Here is a 21,324-nt window from a genome sequence, read left to right as displayed (position 1 = left end):
TACCTTTCCCAGCTTCCCTTGAGCCTAAGTCTGCTCGGTGAGACTTCCTGGAAAGTCCCTTAAAAGAAAAGGGATGGGTCCTTCTTTCCACTTTTGCTCCTTCTCTTCTGCTGGGAATGCTAATGCAATGACTTGGTCAGCAGCCATTTTGGACTAGGAGTTCAAGGATGGAGCCAAGTCTAGGACAGTGGAAGAAAAAGATAAGATGCTGGGCTCTTTATGATGATGGATCCATCCTATTAACCGTAAACTGTCACCTTAGAACCTTAGGACTTCTTGTGTTGGTTGCAGGGATAGGGGGTTAACTCCTACTTTATTTAAACCTCTGTGGTTAGGGCTCCACCACTCGTAGCCTGGCCTGATCCTGGCTGACCCATAGAGCCAGCTAGAGAGGGATGTGAGTGCTTCCTAATAGGAAGACGTGGATTCTAGCTTTGACCCTCCTGTCCCTACAGGTGTGTGTGCATGCCCCTAGGTGAGTCAGTTACCACCTGATCTCGTCTTCATTTGTAAAATGAGCTTCAAGATCACTGCCCTGCCTATATACAGGGTGGTTGTCTAAACTGAATGAGGTCAAGTATGTAAAAATGTTCTGTAAATCAGTCACAGATGGGAGGAGTTTATACTGCCCGGGGTGGGGGTGCTGCTTGGTCCCCTGATTGGCCAGGTGTGGGCTCCATCAACCCAACTGAACCTGGACCGTCCTTGAGCGGTCAAGGGCAGAGCCAGGACGCATCTGGCTCCGTGTTCCTCTTCTGCGCTCATCCCAGGGCAGGGCCATTTTCCAACATCCCGCCTCCTAGAGTTGGGGGCGTGTGGGCGGAAGCACTCCGGCCTGTGGGAAGGAAGTGGCGACGTGCTTGTTAGTGCCAGTGAGGACCAAAGACAACAAGAGGGTCCATCAGCCGCGCTCTCGGAAGCGGTCAGTGCCACCGACACCAGAGAGTCCCCTCCAGGGGACGTGTCCACCACCCAGGGCCGCTGTCCTGACACCCACTGTTTATGTGATACAAGCGCTGCCCCCCCAAAAGATTCCAGGTATCTTCACCACCCCTTCTGGTCCACTCCACCAGAAGAAACTTTATTGTCCTTATTTCCCTAACCTATCGCAGATGGTCTGAAAAGAAATGCTAGTGAACATCATTTCCTTTGATCAAAGCATCTTAAGATGGCTGTGTCTGCCTTTATTACAACCAAATGATAAGAGCAGCAGGAGCTTCCTAAGAGTGAGAAGGAGATGAGGTCAGCGGCAGTAGGTCTAGCTGTGGATGTGTTTCTGGAACCCCAGCCTGACTGTAATAACGGGAATTCTCGAGGTAGTGGCATGGCTTGTGCTAAGCATTTAAAACCCTTAACTCTAGTTTACAAATGAGTTAGCTGAGTCTCAGGGAAGTAAGGTAACTTGTCCAAAGTCTCCTAGCTAACAAGCTGGAAACTTAAGCTTCTACCGAGGTCCATCTGATTCCTGAAACCCAGTGCACTTTCCATTCTCTTCTGCTGGAAGTTTCCACGCTTGGTATAAAGCAGCATTTCTTAATGATGAGTGTGATGTTATATACCTCAACAGCACACTGACAGTGGCCCTCTGATCTCCGGTTATACCAACGTTCTCTTTCCCCTTCTTGTTTTCCTAATGATTGAACAAATCCTAGAAGGAATACAATCCTAATCTCGTATTCGATCACTTTGGCTTTCAAAGAAAAATAACTCCTGTTAGTCTATCTCGTTCATTTGATAACCTGAAAAACTCTTTTTTTTTTCTTTCCTCACTGAAAAATCATGTGTCTTAAAAAGGCATCTGCCTTTGGCTCAACTGTGTGCTGAAATACATTTTACTGTGGTGTCCAGTTGGAGGCAGTTCTTTTGTTGGCTGATGCCTGTCTGATGTCAGAGGCGAGCCTTACACCTTGTGAACTGTGCAGTGAGAAAGAAAAGGTGGGCTTCATTAACCAAGCCAAGCATGTAGCTGGACACGCGGGCTTTAGAATCTGACTGGCCCAAGTGTCTGCTCAAGGTCTCAGTTTCCCCATCTGTAAAATGGAGGGATTGTTATGAGAATGAATGAACGCTCATTGGTGGAGGGTTCTTAACCAGGAACTCTGGATTTGAAACTCGGCTCCTCCACTCTGGAGCGAGTTATACGTCTGTGCTTTGGTTTACCCTTCTGGGAAATGGAGACAGTGGCGATTCCTGCGTCACCCCCTGTTGTGAGGGTGAAATGAGGCAAGCGTGTGAGCTCTTAGTGCTTGTCACTGCAGAACCCTGGGCAGGTGTGAGAGAAATGCAGTGTGGGGGCGTTCAGGCCCCTGACGCTGAAGTCACCAAGCAGGTCCGAGTCCTATTACCTGTCCTCAAGAAAAAGAAAAAAAAAGAGGGAAACAAAGGGAGACTTGACACAGAAGAGGAGGAATTCATGTGACCACCGAAGCCGAGTTTGGAGGGATGTGGCCACAAGCCAAGGAATGCTGGCAGCCATCAGCTGCTGAAAGAGGCAAGAAATGTATTCGCCCCTAGAGCTCAGGGAGGGATGGTGGCCTGGCTGACAACTCGATGTTGACTCAGTGGGACTGATTTCAGACGTCAGGCCTCCAGAACGGGGAGAGCATAAGCTTTTATTTGTTTAATCTAACAAGTGTGTAGTCATTTGTTGTAGCTGTCATAAGAAACTCACACAGCACAGTAGGCTGTAAAGTTGGAGGTGCAGCTGAGACTGTGTGGTTCCAAGTGACTGGCACTGTTGGGTGAAATTCATCCCCAGATAAAACGCATGAAAACAAAATGCTGTGGGAGTCACTCCTTAGTTGCTGAAAATCACTGAACATCTCTTTTCTGACAGAATGTTTCTGCATAATCCAAGGACTTTTAGGAAGTGAGTAGGGCAGGGCAACAAGCAAATATTCAAGTTTGGGGCTGCTGTTGATGGTAGTTGTAAGGATTAGTGGTGGCATTTTTCACTTTTATACTGGTTAGCAGAAACCTAGTCTCACCATCTGATGTATAGGCAAGTCCGTTGGGAACTGGGTAGCAATTTTCAGATGTCGTTTTCAACACATCCCAGCATAATTGCCTCAATTGTAAAATTAATGCTTGAACATACATAAGCAAGAGTGAGTTTTGTAATGTTTAATAAGAGGCAGGTGTTTTTCTACAAAAGTGAAAAATGCCACCACTAATCCTTACAACTACCATCAACAGCAGCTCCAAACTTGAATAGGATGCTGTTGTATCAACCACAGGTGGCTCAGTAACCAGGGTCCCAAGATGCAAATGCACGATGTTCTAATGACCTCCTGTTGGGATTCTTCAGATGGTGAGTGCAGCCATGAAATTAAAAGATGCTTACTCCTTGGAAGGAAAGTTATGACCAGCCTAGACAGCATATTAAAAAGCAGAGACATTACTTTGCCAACAAAGGTCTGTCTAGTCAAGGCTATGGTTTTTCCAGTAGTCATGTATGGATGTGAGAGTTGGACTATAAAGAAAGCTGAGCACCAGACAATTGATGCTTTTGAACTGTGGTGTTGGAGAAGACTCTTGAGAGACCCTTGGACTGCAAGGAGATCCAACCAGTCCGTCCTAGAGGAAATCAGTGCTGAATATTCACTGGAAGGACTGATGCTGAAGCTGAAACTCCAATACTTTGGCCACCTGATGCAAAGAATTGACTCATTGGAAAAGACCCTGATGCTGGGAAAGAATGAAGACAGGAGGAGAAGGGGAGGACAGAGGATGAAATGGTTGGATGGCATCATCGACTCAATGGACATGAGTTTGAGGAAATTCATGCAGTCCATGGGGTGGCAAAGAGTTGGACATGACTGAGCAAACTGAACTGAACTGAACTGTTGGGATTCTTGGAGTTGGAATGGGAGATGAATTGGATAAGTAGATGCTTTAGACACTCTTGTTTATGTCACCTCGTTGCCCACCAAGTCCTACTTGAACCAACTACTGTCACATCTTCCCAGATTTCTTATGGAGGCCACCAACTTGCCTTTGCCCACCAAGTCCTACTTAAACCAACTAGTGTCACAGCTTCCCAGGTTCCTTATGGGGACCACCAAGTTGCCTTGGAGGATCTACATGGGATTTCACTTCTTTGGATGTCTCTTGCTCATCCGTCTGCCTCCTTGCTTTCAAGCAATGGAAGGAAAGAGCCAGTTCAGCCACCACCCAGACCACACCTGCCTCCCTGTGGATTACTCTGGTGGACCGAAACCGGTAGGAACACTAGTTAATTTCAACTTTTTGTGACCACACACTTGGTTCTCTTTTTATCCCAGACCTCCATTTTGACCATACAACCTTTAGCTCTGTTCACCTCTGCTCATCGCCAGGCTCCTTTGGACTGGGTTAACCTGAATCCTCCCATGGACATAATAGCCCTCAAAGTGGCCTTGATGAGAATGAGAGTCAAGATTACTAATTTACCAACAAGATTTAATGAAACCCCTCAGCAAACCATAAGCACTTTATCAAAGCCCTCAGGAACCTCAGCTCTCACAGGATCCCCGCGAGGTCATTATTAGAGTGTCTTTGGCCACAGTGGTCCAGAATCAAGGCCAACAGAATCAGTAAAGACCATGCCCACAGCACCATCCTACCACTGGTTGGAGGGATCACCACCTTAGGAAAGTTTACCAAGATAGTAGTTTTCCCATCTTCGCACTTTGTTAGTTATTGTCCTCCACTTGCTGAGGTTCATCCTTTCAATTCCTTTGCTGACTAAATCACTGAAGAGTATATACTGGTAAGAATAGACACCATCCACGGACTGCAGAGAAAACTCCTTCCTGCTATTGATGATGAACCATTTCAGAGAAGACCAGGCTGGGTCTAAAGGGTTCAGGTAACTGTAAGGAGAAGGCAGAGCGAGTAATTTATGGCCGTAGGACTTGGCTACCTCAGGACAACACGTGACGCTTGTCAAGTTAACCACTGAGGGGACCTTGGACCTGGGCTTCAGTCTCTGCCTTCCTTCGGCCTCATCTCATCCTGCCGCCTTCTCTCTTTGACCACGACGGCGCGCTTGCCATGGGTCTTCTTCACCGCATCACAGAGCTCAAAGGAGAGGTTGTCTTCCTGTTTGACGCATAACTCATCCCTTAGGAACATTCGATATTTCCACGGCACCCATCCTTGACTACCACCAGCGTGCACAACACACCAGGTTGGAGTTGGCATGTAATAACCATCACTAAAATCTTCCCCAGTTACAAGACTCTCAGGGATATCGGTTTCCCCAAAATATACTGTTGTAAACCTATCATATTGCAGTGTTCTCAGTGTTTGCAAATACTGGAGACATTGCTTCCTCTTGATGCTATTGAATAGATTTCTGATAACGATGTTTCTCAAAAGAGGTTTTGCAAAGTGAGGCATGGTAGGTCTTCAAGTATTTTTCGAAACTTGCCTATCTCCCTCTGGCCAGAGTAGGATGATGACCTCATAAAGGACTTTCTTACAGCTGAGCTGGTCCCATGGATACACTTTGGATTTCAAAGCATCATGGAACACACTGAGAACAATTCCTGTCTGGCTTCTATGATATGGAAACCGGGAATTGCTAGCTATCCACGATGGTACATTACATCTGCAGTAGGTCTGGAAAGAGACTGATAGTTGTTAGTTTGCTAAGGTTGTATAACAAAATAGCTGAAATTAATTTTTTTGCAGTTCTGAAGGCTGGAAGTTCAAGATCAAGGTATCACCAGGCCTGGTTTCATGCGAGTCCTTTCTACTTGGCTTGCACATGGTCACATTCTTGCTGTGTTCTTATTTGGACTTTCCCCCTGTCTCTGTCCTAATCTCCTCTCCTAATAAAGTCACCAGTTCTTTGGGATTAGGGTCCATCCCTTGAACCTCATTTTGCCTTGAAGTGAAGTGAAGTCGCTCAGTCGTGTCTGACTCTTCACGACCCCATGGACTGTAGCCTACCAGGCTCCTCTGTCCATGGAATTTTCCAGGCAAGAGTACTGGAGTGGGTTGCCATTTCCTTCTCCAGGGGATCTTCCCAACCCAGGGATCAAACCCAGGTCTACCGCATTGCAGGCAGACGCTCTACCATCTGAGCCACCAGGTTCACCCCTTTAAAGACCCTATCTCCAAATATAGTCACATTCTGAGGTGCTGGGAGTCAGGGCTTCAACATGAGATTTGGGGGAGACACAGTTCAGTCCCTGACAGCAACCTGTTAACAGTGATGAGCCAAGTTCCTGACTCATTTCCACGTGGGTCACAAGGGTCATATTTATATTTATCTGTTCATCCATTCTGAGAACCTCCTATGTACCAGGCATTGTGCCAGCTCCCAGTGGTACAGTCATGACACGCTTAGTGAGGCCTGAACACGTATATGGTTTATGTCCATGTAAGCAACAGAGACATTACTTTGCCCACAAAGGTCCCTATAGTCAAAGCTATGGTTTTTCCAGTGGTCATGTATGGATGTGAGAGTTGAACCAAAAAGAAAGCTGAGCGCCAAAGCATTGATGCTTTTGAACTGTGGCATTGGAGAAGACTCTTGAGAGTCCCTTGGATTGCAAGGAAATCAAACCAGTCAATCCTAAAGGAAATCAACCCTGAATACTCATTGGAAGGACTGATGCTGAAGCTGAAACTCTAATACTCTGGCCCCCTGATGCAAAGAGCCAACTCATTGGAAGACTTCGATGCTGTGAAATATTGAGAGCAGCAGGAGGAGATGACAGAGGATGAGATGGTTAGATGGCATCACCGACTCAATGGACATGAATCTGAGTACTCTCCAGGAAATAGTGAAGGACAGGGAGGCTTGGAGGGCTGCAGTGTCAGACACGACTTAGTGACAGAATAGTGATTCATTATCTCCCCCTAGTGGTATAAGAGAGTATCAGACAGATGATGTTAAACCTCCAACAGTTTACAGAAAATCCATGGGCATGGTCAGTGGTTTATTCCCATGCTGAGGTCATCTGCTACCCAAGTTTTCAAGATGGCAAGATGTTCCACAATTTCCAAAACTGAGGTTTAAACCCCAAGGTTTAGGCAATCACCTGTGTTTAAAATAAACCTGAACTAGGTAGCATAGATTCTCCATGAAATGTCAGGGGAAAGTCCCCCTCTGATTATTTTGGGATTTGTAGCTTATAGAGTCAAAATCTCCCGTATTTAAAACTCCGTGTGTGTGTGATGTGTTCAGTCGCTCAGTCGTGTCTGACTCTTTGTGACCCCACAGACTGTTGCCCGCCAGGCTCCTCTGTCCATGGCAAGAATACTGGAGTGGGTTTCCATTTCCTTCTCCTCACCAGGGATCAAACTAGTGTCTCCTGCATAGGTAGGTGGATTCTTTACCACTGAGCCACCTGGGAGGCCATTGAAAACTTTGATTCTCTATAAATTCTCTTTTCTAAGTTGTGATAAGGAGCATCCAGCAATCACAGCAAAATATAAGAAAAATGTAATTCCTTTTATCCCTCATGCTTAAAAATCCAAGTTCCACCAATCTGGGCCAGCGTGGCATGGGGGTCAGGGTGGGTATCTACTAATAGGCACTCTTTCAAATTGTCCATGTGGCTGCCAGCAATGAGACCAAATATGCCACCGTATTTGTGGCTTTGGTTACTGTTTCCTCATTCCCCATCCTCTCCGGCATCTTGAGAGAAGTGAAGAAACAGGAACTTTAGAGACCTCAATCTGTTAGAAGCAGAGAAAAATACTTATGGACCCTTGTTCTCTCAATCTGAAAGTCTTCTTGGTACCTGTCCTTCATTTCATATCAGCAAATCCCAACAAGCAAACTGGTGGGAAGAGGATGAAGCATACCTGGGCCCCTCAGCCTGACTTCTTCCTAGACTTGGTACCCACCCTGGTCTCACCCCGGCTCCTCCCTGCAAGGACCTCACAGGTTCAGCAGAGGCGCCAATACTGCTGGAGGGGTGAACAGCCTCCTTCCACCCCAAGGATGTGGACACGAGAAAGGGCCACAGTGTTTGCAGGAGGAGCCAAAGAGGTGATGAGGAGTGGATGCGCCAGGGAGCAGATAAGAAGGATGGAGAGCTGGGTGATAGGGATTGTCTATGGCCCAGTCCTCTTCAGAGGGGTACCTCTGATCTGGTGCCCATGGCGAGAAAATGCTGTAAATGCAAAACTCCCTCCTCCTCTGACTACTCAGAGGAGAGCGAGGGGGAGGGAGAGAGACATGCACACACGTACCCTGGATTATTCTACAAAGGTTATTTTATTTTAGCAAACAAAATACTGGTTCTTCTAAAAGCATATAAAAATTCACATCATTTTCAGTTAGGTTAGAGGCTGCGAGTTTGTCTTCTGACATATCGTTCAATAATTAAGACTTTCTTCTCAGCTGGAGTCCACTCGAGCTGACACTTACACCATGAAATCTAGAAAGGAAGACCAAAGGGATGAGGATGAACTGTCTGGCAGAATAACTGTGAATGTTTTCCTTGCTCAGCATCTACCTTTATGCTTAGCCATTTAAACTGAAACAGAAATCGCGGAAGCTTGTCTATTGATGGATTTATTTTTAGAATCACAATTTCCTTTCATCTAAAAATCCCTTCGGTTTAAAATAAGGCTCCAGGCTACGTGTCGATAAGCCCCAGCCTGGGCGGGAATTGGAGCCCCCTGGTCAGTTCTGGGCTCAGGAGGGCAACCCAGGCATGTCTCCGTCACACTGGGCTGCCATGGACGTTTGGGGAAGGGAAGAAGTGTCTGTGACCTCACACCTAATCTCTGCTTCCTCTCCACAATTAACGCACAAAATGATGACTCTGTCTGGATTAGAAATGCAGGCAATATTTCAGTGGAAACTGCCTTCCATAACCTTTTTTAATTTCCAAGAACTCCCCGTTTCCCTGCTTCAGTGCTGTCCGACTCTTTGCGACCCGATGGACTGGAGCCTGCCAGGCTCCTCCGTCCATGGGGATTCTCCAGGCGATATTCCTGACCCAGGGATGGAACCCATGCCTGACGTCTCCTGCATCGGCAGGTGGATTCTTCAGCACTTGCACCACCTGGGAAGTGCCCCGCCCCCGCTCCACCCGCCAACTCTAGTGCCTGCTCCTAAATTTCAGTCAATAAAAATGTTTTTTTTTTCTCAGAAGGCAAGGTTTAATAACAATAACTTCTTTGCCTGCGATGTGTACAGCTTGCCAAGGCCCAGGGAACAGTGGGCGATGAGAGAACCGTCCCCTATCCTGGGGGGAGGACCAGGAGCCCAATGTTTCCAGCAGCTCCACCCTGAGTTTAGGACACAGTGCAGCCAGGGGTGAGGCCCTGCGGTTGGATGTCTGACCTGGCTTCAATTCTGCTTCTGTCCTTGACCGTGTACAGGGTGGGCCATGTTCTCAGTCTGAATGGACAACACAGGGCTGTCAGGAGTGGTCAGTAACGTGGCCGTCTGTGAAATGCTTAGGAAAATGCTAGCACAGAACAATCATTCAAGACAAATTGCAATTATTATTAATGAAACATCTATGAGTCCTGTAAAGGACATCATCTCTACAGAAGCCTATCTCAGGGTTAACAGGGGTTTTGGAGGTCACCAAACCCAGCTGCTGAGAAGACAGTGGAAGAATCACCTGAGAGGTTTCTGAAAGAACAGGCGCCCAGACCCAGCCACAGATGTAACAGGGCCGCTGAGGCTGGGCCCTGGAAATCTGCACTGTAACAAGGGCCCCAGACAAGTCATGATCGTTGGCCAAATGTGGAGACCACTGAGCTAGGACTCCCCGCTAACACGTGTTAGTACTCTCATGTTTTAGAGAAAAGCACAGAACTCAGCCCGAGCAGTGGTGAAACTGGGGGAGCACAGAATGAAGGAACCTGTTGACCGTCTTAGTCCAACCTGTGAGCTGAGGGGTGAGTCACTTCCTGGTGCCTTAAAAACAAACACGCTCTGGGCAGCCCCTGTGCTGTGGGAAGCTGCCAGATCGCTCAGTGGTAAAGAATCCGCCTGCCAGTGCAGGAGACCTGGGTTTCATCCTTGGGTCGGGAAGATTCCCTGGAGCAGGAAATAGCAACCCACTACAGGATTCCTGCCTAGACAATCCCAGAGACAGAGGAGCCTGGTGGGGGTCACAAAGAGTTGGACACGACTGAATGCATGCGCGCGCGCACACACACACACACACACACACACACACACACACACGAGCTCTGAGACAGGCACCAGACTATAGCAATGAGGAAGATTTTTTGCTGATGGAGTGGTCATAAGGAAGGCTCTCTGGGCCAGGGGACTAACAAGCAAAGGCCAAGAGAATCTACCGTGGTCAAGGTGGTCTGCAGGAGCGTGGGGAGAGGCAGCAGAGGGGGACACGTGACCTGGGTGAGCACGAGTGAGAAGGACTTACATGCCGAATCTAGGAGTCGGACTTCATTTTGAGGTCAGCAGGGTTTCTTAATCTTAGGTACAGGTAGGGGTCTTAAGTGACCTGCGATCCCACGTCCTCCCCATCCCTGTCTGCAATGTTAGGTCTAATTTAGGTGTTTCTAGTAAGTAAGCTTCTCCAGGGAGAAGGTCCACAACTTCCTGAAAGGCTCAAGAGTCCTGTGACCCAAATCCTGTCAAATACCCCTACTCCTGTGAAGGGAGGACCGTTGCAGGCTTGGAACAGAGACGAGGACTTGTCCACCCCCCGCGGCCCCCAAGCAGATGGGCTCAAAGGTCAGGACCTGCACTCGGACCTGACACCGAGCTGCTCGACCTCCCGGGGCAGGCGGGGCCCTGCGCCCTCCGTAGCCTCAGGCCTGAGGCGGGCAGAGTTCTCATCACCTGCCGGGGCAGGCGGGGCCCTGCGCCCTCTGTAGGCGGGCAGAGTTCTCATCACCTCCCGGGGCAGGCGGGGCCCTGCGCCCTCTGAAGGCGGGCAGAGTTTTCATCACCTCCCGGGCAGGCGGGGCCCTGCGCCCTCCGTAGTCTCAGGCCCGAGGCGGGCAGAGTTCTCATCACCTCCCGGGCAGGCGGGGCCCTGCGCCCTCCGTAGCCTCAGGCCCGAGGCGGGCAGAGTTCTCACCTCCCGGGCAGGCCCGCCCTAACCCACGTGTAGGTCAGGTGGGCAAGGCCCATACCTTTCACTCCCCTCTAGCTCTCCTTCTTCTCCGCCTGCTTCCTCTTCTCAGCTTCCAGCTTTTGCTGCTTTGCTTCCAGTCGTTTCCTCTGGTAGACTTTGACTCCGGCAAACGCCAGGCAGAGGATTAGTGTTTTCGCCGCCAAGATATACAGCAGCAGGGGGAAGTGTTCAAGCACCTTAAAGAAGAAAGAAAACTCCTGGAGACGTTCCATCATGGTAAGGAATTTCCTTCGCGTCCCTTCACTCAGCACACATTTCCTGGGCACTGGCTGGGTGGGGGCCTCCCGGGCGCAGGAGAGATGAGGGTTCGGTTCCAGGTTGCGGGCAGCCTGGTTTCAGGTGCCCTTCACCACCCCCTGGCTGCTGGCTTCACAGACGCCATGGCTGTGCTCTCTCACAACCTGACCGTGCACCTTGCCCCTCACCCCCTGAGCCTGAGGCAGCGGCACGGTCTGCAGTGAACAGCGGGAGCCGGGGGATTGGGCGCAGCCCCGCTCGGGCCACTCGCTGACCCATGCGCAGCACATGCGACCCGCATCGGTCACTTGACTTTCCCCAGCTTCTGCCTCTTCACCTGCAAAGGGAGGCTGGACCAATCTTCCTTCTGAAACTCCACCCTTATGGGATGCTATGATTGGCTCCAACTACGCATTAGCACTGGTATTTGAAGGCAAAATAAATATACAAGTAAAATGCAGCAAAACTTAAAATGTTAAAGCTTAGCTACTTAATACACTGTTTCTGTAATTCTTTTCTTGGAGCGAAGTTTTAACCCATTGGCAAATACGAGATCTGGGGAATAACTAGGGATTGGAATTACTCACCTTTTGCATGAGCAGTCTTTATTATGAAATTCTATACATCACAAGTATCTCAAGGCAAATAGTATAGTAGTTTGGGAAACACGATTAGTAGGACCTGAATAATAATTATGAGCTTTTGTGTGTGATTAAAAATTCCTTCCCAGATAAAGTGAAAAGGTACGCTTTCATTGAGAGAGATCATTATTCCGGAGGACCAAGCAGGATTAGTCCAGTGAACTCCTCAGGTGAAATGCCAACCATCACTTAATTACACAGAGCACTGGGACAAGGAGATTCTTCCATGGAGACTACATGCGTCCCTCCCTCTGATGGTTTAACTGAAGTTGATCTGAAACGGGTTAATGAAAACTTCAACTGCGAAAGGATCTGAATGAAGACTCGGTCTTCACCTCGTTCTACAAAGGAGGAGAGTAAAAAGCTCAGGGCGATGAGCCCGCCGCGTCACACGGCTCATTCAGGCGGAGCGAGAGCTGGAACCGAACACTCTGACTCTTGCATCAGCCGTCTTTCCACTGACTCTTGATTTCAATGAAGTGGAATTAACTGAAATCAACAAATTATGTCCCAAGAACACTCTGAATAACTAGACAACAGTTTTCAACCACAGAATCAGGTTAAACAGTAAAGAATAAGCCCAATCTATACACTTCAGAAAGCTCACTCTGGCAAACAGTGTAAAAGACTAAAAAGGTTACAAAAGCAAAAACCTTTTACCCTGATAAATACAAGCTGCTTAGAACATTGACTTGGTGTCCAGGTCCTTCCTGCCTCAGACCTATGGCTAATCTCCCTGACTTCCACCCAACAACCCTCTAACTCATCTAATTCATCTATTTTCTTGAAGGGTCACATCTTAGAGGTGAGGCTTGGCTCTACATTCATAAGCCAGCTAAGAAAGAAAAGATGCTAACTTTTACCTCCTTGGAGACAAAAATCACCAGTTTGGAGATATAAACTTCATTTTGCGTTCACTGGGCCTTTTCCAGGTTGAGCCCTAGTTAGCCCTAGACGCTGGCAAGTCTCTCCCTCCCAATTCTCTCCGTCCCTGTGGATGAGCCCCTGGAGTCCTGTCCTAATCAAACCCCTATCACAGCCCACAGTTCATGCACGAGTGCCGAGTTGCTTCAGTCGTGTCCAACTCTTTGAGACCCCGTGGACTGGAGCCCACCAGGTTCCTCTGGTCATGGGATTCTCTGGGCAAGAAGACTGGAGTGGGTTGTCATACCCTTCTCCAGGGGAATCTTCCAGACCCAGGAATCAAACCTGCATCTTTTGTGTCTCCTGCACTGGCAGGCAGGTTCTTGACCACTAGTGCCACCCAGGGAAGCCCAGCCCACTATTTTTCAAGATCTACACCCAAACGAAGCTCTAGCAGTCACAGGATGTACATGGAAACCAGAAGCCAGAAACCCAGGAAATGGAAGCACGTCAACAAACAAACCCAGGGAAGTAGTTTCAGTATTCACTTTCTTTTTAAAGGCTGTGGGGAGGAGGCGGCAAGAGGCAGAAGTTTCGGGACTGAGAGTAGGCAGCGCAGGGGGAGTCAAGGATGCTACACGGGCTACAGCGAAAACTTTCAGGGCCACAGTTTCCACAACTTTCTCAGGCAGGCGTGCTAGATCTTTCAGTTCAGTTCAGTTCAGTCGCTCAGTCATGTCTGACTCTGCGACCCCATGAACTGCAGCACTCCAGGCCTCCCTGTCCATCACCAACTCACGGAGTCCACCCAAACTCATGTCCATTGAGTCACTGATGCCATCCAACCATCTCATCCTCTGTCTTCCCCTTCTCCTCCCACCTTCAATCTTTCCCAGCATCAGGGTCTTTTCCAATGAGTCAACTCTTCACATCAGGTGGCCAAAGTACTGGAGATTCAGCTTCAGCATCAGTCCTTCCAATGAATATTCAGGACTGATTTCCTTTAGGAGGGACTCATTGGATCTCCTTGCTGTCCAAGGGACTCTCAAGAGTCTTCTCCAACACCACAGTTCAAAAGCATCAATTCTTTGGCACTCAGCTTTCTTCACAGTCCAACTCTCACATCCATACATGACCACTGGAAAAACCATAGCCTTGATTAGACGGACCTTTGTTTACAAAGTAATGTCTCTGCTTGTTAATATGCTGTCTAAGCTGGTCATAACTTTCCTTCCAAGGAGTAAGTGTCTTTTAATTTCATGGCTGCAGTCACCATCTGTAGTGATTTTTTTTTTTGTATTTATATATTTTATTTAGGTATCAGTTTCGATAGTATTCATTACACCTTCTCAAATATTTTTTTTCCATTTATTTTTATTAGTTGGAGGCTAATTACTTTACATCATTGCAGTGGTTTTTGTCATACATTGAAATGAATTAGCCATGGATTTACATGTATTCCCCATCCCGGTCCCCCCTCCCACCTCCCTCTCCACCCGATCCCTCTGGTGCAGTGATTTTGGAACCCAGAAAAATGAAGTCAGCCACTGTTTCCCCATCCATTGCTGCCATGAAGTGATGGGACCAGACGCCACGATCTTAGTTTTTAGTCATATGAACTCTCTTCCTTTGATTTCCCTTCTAACAAAACCCTCAGATTAACTCCCAAACCTTCAGGGAAGTAAATCAAGAAAACATAGTTGGGTGGTCTAGCTCTATATCAGTTTTTTTAAACAAATGCCGATACTCATGTAATGAGAATGACTGACTTTTTAAATTTATTGTTGGCCACACCCTGCAGCATATGGGATCTTAGTTCCCTGACCAGCGATCAAACCCCTGCCCCCTGTATTGGGAGCTCGGAGTCTTAACCACCGAACCACCAGGGAAGTCCCGCGAATGAGTGACATTTTCAATGCCCCCAGTTGCTGAGATACTAAGGTATTAGGTGCTTGCTGTCGCTGACTGTTGCTCATGGCCACAGGCTGACGGAGGTAGACAGGGAAGCACAGGATGTCTTGGGGGTCCCACGGTCCTTTAACTTCCTGTGGGGGGCAGGGGAGGTCACTGCAGTGTGGGCAGAAGGCCATTCCTTTCAGACATTACCTGGAAGGGCTCCCTGGTAGCCCTGGAGCTGTGTGTCTGCCTGAAGGTCGCGAAGGTACAGGCGGTTTTTGTACAGTTTTCTGTACAAAACTGTGTTCCTGACATAGGAGAGGACCCTTCTGCGACAAGTCGAGTTGGCCTGGGCAGTCAAGTGGGTTGCTGTCACTCCACAGCTAAAATGAAAGCTTTCTCTGTGCAGTGGCTCACTGGGATACATCAGCACCACCCGGGAACTCTTCCACCCCCAGGCCAACGCGATCAAACTCCAGTGGGTGGGGCCACAGTTCACATTTTAACTCCTCACGGTAGCTGTGAGGCTCGCTCTGGCCTCGGAGCACCCAGCACACACACTGGACCTGCTGCCGTGGCCTCTGGTACCAGCCACCGCCCCGCCACCAACTGCTCACTCCAGGCTCTGCCGATGCTGGGCCTCTGGTACCAGCTACCACCCCGCCGTCAGCCACTCACTCCAGGCTCTGCCGATGCTGCAAACCCTTCACCACGTCTCAGGGCATGCTGCGCCCAGCCCCCATCCCCACGACCTCTCATTCCACACCCCCCCCCCCCCCCCCCGCCATCTTTCCTTCCTGGCCTTTCTACAGGCAGCTCTGGAAAGCCCCACATGTGCGACACGCACGTTCCTACATCTCTAAGCCCTCAGAGTCTTCACTCCACCTCCTGACCCTTAGCCAGGCTCCTCCTGGAGAAGAGTCCCCAGAGCCCCCCTGCACGGCCCCCAGGCCCCACAGGGCTAGGGAAGGAGGGGGTCCGAAGCTGAGCGCTGAAGAATCGATGCTTTGGAACTGTGGAGTTGGAGAAGACTCCTGAGAGTCCCTTGGACTGCAAAGAGATCCAACCAGTCCACCCTAAAGGAGATCAATCCTGGGTGTTCAATGGAAGGACTGATGCTGAAGCTGAAACTCCGATACTGTAGCTACCTGATGCGAAGAACTGACTCAGTGGAAAAGACCCTGATGCTGGGAAAGATTGAAGGTGGGAGGAGAAGGGGACAACAGAAGATGAGACGGTTGGATGGCCTCATGGACTCAATGGACATGAGTTTGAGTAAGCTCCGGGAGCTGGTGATGGACAGGGAGGCCTGGCGTGCTGCGGTCCATGGGGTCACAAAGAGTCGGACACAACTGAGTGACTGAACTGAACTGTACTCTCCCGGCTCCCTGATCCTGCTTCCAGATCTTTCCACTTCCTGTGAGGAAAGCCAGTGGCTGTTTCAAACCAGAAAATTCTTATAACTGAAAAAAATACATATAATGAGATCCTAAGCTTGGAGATATACACATTACAAACATACATAGAAAAAACATGGGAATAAAATATACCAAATTGTTAATATTAATAGCAGCCATCTCTGGATAGTGAAAAGATATATGATTTTGACTTGATTCGATCCTTTTCAAAGCATCTATTTTCATGACCACCCTAGTAGCCACCCTGCACCTACCTCACTCCACTTTCTTAAAGGGGGTAACATGACACCCCCCTGCCCCCGTAAGGCCCACTGACTGTGGCCCGCAGCCTTCTGCAGGCTTGCAGCTCACAGGACACTCTTTGGTTGCCCTTGAACTTCTGCTTCCACCAGCTGTATCAAAGGTTTTACAGGAGTCAGCTGTGTTTATTCCACAGTCAGTATATTTAAGTAGCACTTGATGTCATAATGGATAATCTATTTAAACATGGCACTCATGAAATATGACCACAGAAAGGAAAGGCTGTTTTCATGAAAACTAAGCTGTCTGTTTTGAAAGCCTCAATTTGAAGTAGAAAACAAAATACTGTTGGCAACACAAATGGGAAAGATTAAGGAAGAAGAGCATAAAACTCAGGAGAAAGCAAACCCGCAAGCCATAAATGTCTGATTATATTCTTACCTTCCAGTTCATGCTGGACCAACTGGGAGTTCACTCCTGGTTGTGTGGGCCACGAAGACGAGGAGAGGGAACCCAGGTGGGGCAGGTCCCACTGTTCTGATGGGGAAGAGAAGAAACAGGTTAATTTGAGTTTTCCAGATAGACCGCCTTAGGAAGACTTCTCTGTGATGGGGAGAAAGGCCCACAAGCCAAGACAGCAAGCTCTGCAGAGATGAAGGTTAGGCCTCCCCAGCGAGCGAGACAGCCTCGGCTCTTGCTGAGCAGAACAGTCTCCTTGGCTGCTCCTGACCGGGAAGGAAGCACAGCCAAGCAGAGGTGTTGGCCCCACTCCTAAGGGAAAGCGCGCTCCCACTCCATTCATCTGTGGCCAGAGGTGCCCAGGCCCTAATCTGACTCTCTCCCTACCTCCTGCCCTGAACAAGAGTCTGTGGTGGGGGTATCATTTTATGTCTCAGGTCCTGAGCATTAATTAAAGGAATACTGTCTTGCTTTAGTGTTCATTTATCAATTTATTTATACATCGGGCTGTGTTGGGGTTTAGATGCGGCATGTGGGATCTTCTCCTGTGGCTCTCGGCTCACAGCAGAGGTGCATGGCTTAGCTGCCACATGGCGCCTGCACCTGAGGTCCCTGCCGGGGACTGAACCTGTGTCCCTGTGTTGGAAGATGGACTCTTAACCACTGGAACACCAGTGAAGCCTCAAGGTAATATTGGTTTTCAAAACTATCTGGTGGGAAGGGAATCAAGGATGGGGGGAAATGATATTAAGAAAGTCATTCCAATCTTAGAATTCCCTCTAAAACGTCAGGGGGATGGAGGGGAAGGTGAAGCGGAAGAGACAAGGCAGGAACCCAGACGGGGCACAGGATTTGCTCTGAGGCCTCCCACGTCACTATCTTTAGACCAGGACACATACCCCACGAGTCAGAAGACTTGAGCTCTGGATGAAGGGCCTACTCGCTCTGGTAAGTGACTCCCCTCTGGGGGCCTCCGTCCCATCTGTAAATGAAGACAGGAGTGTCAACTACATGGGCTCCGGGGGCCTCTACTTCTGCAATTCGGAGACTTTCAGCGTTAAGAATCACAGCTTCTCTTTACTGTGCCCAGCCATGCTAAAGTGCACTGCATGCCAATAGCTCAGCTAGTCTTTACACCTGTCCCAAGAGGTGTAGTTTATCGTCTATACTTTGGAATGTGTGTGTGCACGCATGTGCACTCAGTCATGTCCAACTCTTTGGGCAGCCCCATGGACTGCTCTGTCCACGGGATTCTCCAGGCAAGAACACTGGAGTGGGTTGCCATGTCCTCCTCCTTCCCGACCCAGGGACTGAACCTGCATCTCTCAGGTCTCCTGCACTGGCAGGCGGGTTCTTCACCACTAGTGCCAGTTTACATGACAGTGACACGTCCACAGTCACAGTATGGACTGGGATTGTAATCGTCCAGTCTGGCCCCAGGGTCTGATCCTAATGCAGAGAGCTCCGCATTAAAAAAATCATGGGGATGCCTTTCTTTAAATGGACTTACAATTAGGATTAAGAAAAACTCACAGGCCTTTGGAATGGGGAAAATGAGATAAACTTCAGACATGTTTTTCTGAAAACTTTCACTTAACAAAGCATCTAAACATAAAAAGTTCAGACCTCCTTCACATCCAAGGTCATAGTATCTTGAACACAAGCGGGCAGCTGGCACAAGATGGCCAAGCTTTCCCCATGACTTTTTCAAAGTCAGATAAGCTCATGACAGGAATTTACACCATAAGTCCGTTTAAACGAGATGACCATGATTGAAGGCACTCATTGTGCTAAGTCGCTCAGTCGTGTCCGACTCTCTTCGACCCCATGGACTGTAGCCCACCAGTCTCCTCTGTCCATGGGATTCTCCAGGCAAGAATACTAGAGTGGGTTGTCATGCGCTCCTCCAGATTTTCCCAATCCAAGGTTCAAACCCAGGTCTGCCACACTGCAGGTGGATTCTTTACCTTCTAAGCCACCAGGGAAGCTGAAGGTGCTCATTACCTTCGTGTATAAAAGATTTCTTTGTCTATAAGGAGCAGTAGATTCTGACCTGCCCGGGAGAAATAAGTTCCTAACACGTTACAACCTGTTGCTGGAATTTTCACTTTGAATAATCTCTGATAATCTCAGGAATGAGCCATGTTGTAAATTAAAATGTCTATGCTGGGAAAGATTGAAGGCGGGAGAAGGGGATGACTGAGGATGAGATGGTTGAACGGCATCACCGACTTGATGGACATGAGTTTGAGTAAACTCAGGGAGCTGGTGAAGGACAGGGAGGCCTGGTGTGCTGTGGTCCATGGAATCTGAAAGAGTCGGACACGACTGAGCAACTGAACTGAAGGTTGTATTAATTTTATTTTTCTCACCTCTATTTTTACTGAGTTGTCTACATATATAAGTAGACAGGTTTGGCTGTTTCCCACACATTTTCCAAGACCAAATGACTCACTTAGTGAAGTCGGTTAGATATTAATTTCCAAGGTCAAGGACCACAAAAAAGTCCAAAAAAACTTATAGGAGGAAGTAAAAAGAACGCCTGGTGGTCTGGCCCTCTGGCAATCATGTGCTAAGTTTACCAGTGGTATGACCTTGGATGAGTCACTGGGCCTCTCTAAACCTCAGCTCCCTACTCTGTAAATTCTCCTCCAAAGACTAGATTATAAAAACATTAAGCACCAGCTCAGCACATGAAAAGCACTACACAAATACCAACCATAATTGTTATGATAAATGTCTTTCCAGTAATGGACATGGTAAGCTGAAGAACATAAGCAAGTGGTGGCCAGGGCAAATGAGACAGCAGGGCATGGAATAAAGAACCAACCCCAGATGACCAGAACTGGAGATCTAGACTCTATGCTTGGGGGCGCCAATGACAAGGCATCTGACCCAGGGGCAATCCATTAGCCTCTCTAAGCCAAAGTGTTACCATTTTAAAAATCCAAAGAACAATGCTGCAACTCTGAAATTCCTAAGTCACATTCTCTCTGATATCACAGCATCTAACTGTAAAAAAATTACTGGTGGCTGCCTCGTCGTATCTAGAGTGACAAAATTCCATCTCTTCAGGAAAGAAATTTAAAAGTCCATCTGCAAAGGAGTGTGTTGAGGGTGGGAGAGAGAGCAAATTAATCAAACTTCTTTCCACCCACTGCCTCCAAATGATAACTCTTCCCAATCTCCCTTAAATTACAGGCTGCAACTCAGCCATTTTTGCAGCTCCCTGCAGGACTTCAGCAAGTGAGAACAACTGAGACAGCTAAAAATATCAGCAGGCTAGTTGCTCGGCTGCCATATGTACACCTGATACAGTCTTGGAACCAGGAGGCAGCTGGTGTCTGAGGGCTGAACTACAAAAGCCAACCAGATGGGGACAGTTTTGAGAGACATAAAATCTACAAAGTGCAGGAAGTTTTAAACTTCCCCTGGAACTATCCAGTCTTAGCTTTAAACTCAAAGATAACAATGGCTTAGAAAGAGATGGTTCTATTTCCTTTATTGCAAAAATATCCTGATTTTTCCTTTGCTACATTTCTCCTAAAGAAAATAGAAAAGCTACTGGCTTATCTTGATTAGGCTAATTACAGCAATATGGCCAAGGTATAGTCCACAATTTTATTCTTGGTCCACCTAACAGACCCAAGGATCGGTCCCTCTCTTGGTATCTCACTACAGCCACTCGCTAGGCTGTGTCCTTAACCTGAACTTCCCGAAATTGCTCTCATTCCCAGCCTCTTTCCACCCCAACCCTTCACCCCATCATTTGAAGTAGCGATGGGTGCGTGGAGGAAGTGGGGGTGGGGGTCCAGATGAAGTGGTGGTTATCAGTTGGGCTGACTTCTGAGCCCCACGCCGGGGTCGGCCAGAGTTCCCAGGGCGAGGGGCTGGGCCTCAGCCCCTCCGTGACTTGGAGGGCCAGGTAAAGGTCCTCTCCAGCCCCGACACTGGTGTGGGGGGCAAAAGCTGCCCCGCTCAGGCCCGAAGATGACGGTCCAGGGAGACCACCGCTTACCCCACCTACACAACAGAACGTCTGAGACATTCGCTGAACCCCCAAACCTCTCTCGCTTGGAACCACATCTGGGTACCCCCCTTCGGCCTGCGTGCCAGCCTCCACACGCCGCGCCCCGCAACCCCCGCCACTGGATCCGTGCATTTTGGGATGCCTGGACAACCCAGCCAGGCCGGACGCTCCGCGGGGGTGGGCCGTGGTGGCTGTCACCCCCACGGTCCCGCTGGACAGAGTCATGGAGAGAAAGCGCGAACACGATGCCTGGGCGCCCCCCAAAGAGCAGCGGGGTTTCGGGTCAGGATCCGGCAGACACCGACGCCGCCCACTTACAGCTCCACGCCGCGGAGGGTCCAGCTCCGGGGCCGTGCACAAACCACGACTCCCACAGTGCCGCGGGGAAACTATACGTCCCGAAATGCACCGCTCCGCGCGTCGGCGCAGGCAGCCTGCGCAGGGAGTCTGCACCGCCATAGTGG

The 21,324-nt window shown here is 48.8% G+C and overlaps 2 protein-coding genes across 3 annotated transcripts; both read right to left on the bottom strand.

Moving 5' to 3' along the window:
- Positions 1-590: 590 nt before the first annotated feature.
- Positions 591-21,278, bottom strand: SMIM11 (small integral membrane protein 11). 2 transcript variants are annotated; one of them, XM_020892662.2, is made up of 5 exons: positions 21,179-21,278; positions 17,730-17,812; positions 16,813-16,908; positions 11,074-11,251; positions 591-835 (listed from the first exon to the last, which is right to left on the bottom strand). In XM_020892662.2, the coding sequence occupies exons 3-4, from the start codon at positions 16,822-16,824 to the stop codon at positions 11,087-11,089; spliced, it is 177 nt and encodes a 58-aa protein (XP_020748321.1). In that variant the 5' UTR covers positions 16,825-16,908; positions 17,730-17,812; positions 21,179-21,278; the 3' UTR covers positions 591-835; positions 11,074-11,086. The 2 variants fall into 2 exon arrangements, with proteins under 2 accessions (XP_020748321.1, XP_020748320.1); XM_020892661.2 differs by lacking the exon at positions 591-835 and adding an exon at positions 8,200-8,381 and having other exon boundaries at positions 21,179-21,276.
- Positions 4,420-8,113, bottom strand: C25H21orf140 (chromosome 25 C21orf140 homolog). Its single transcript, XM_020892660.2, is given in 2 exon segments — positions 4,420-4,965; positions 4,968-8,113. Coding segments are annotated over 2 exon segments (753 nt in total). The 5' UTR covers positions 5,383-8,113; the 3' UTR covers positions 4,420-4,627.
- Positions 21,279-21,324: the final 46 nt, after the last annotated feature.

The sequence above is a fragment of the Odocoileus virginianus genome, chromosome 25 (genome assembly GCF_023699985.2).
Source record: "Odocoileus virginianus isolate 20LAN1187 ecotype Illinois chromosome 25, Ovbor_1.2, whole genome shotgun sequence".
NCBI classification, from domain to species: Eukaryota; Metazoa; Chordata; class Mammalia; order Artiodactyla; family Cervidae; genus Odocoileus; species Odocoileus virginianus.
This window is presented reverse-complemented; position numbering and strand designations above follow the sequence as displayed.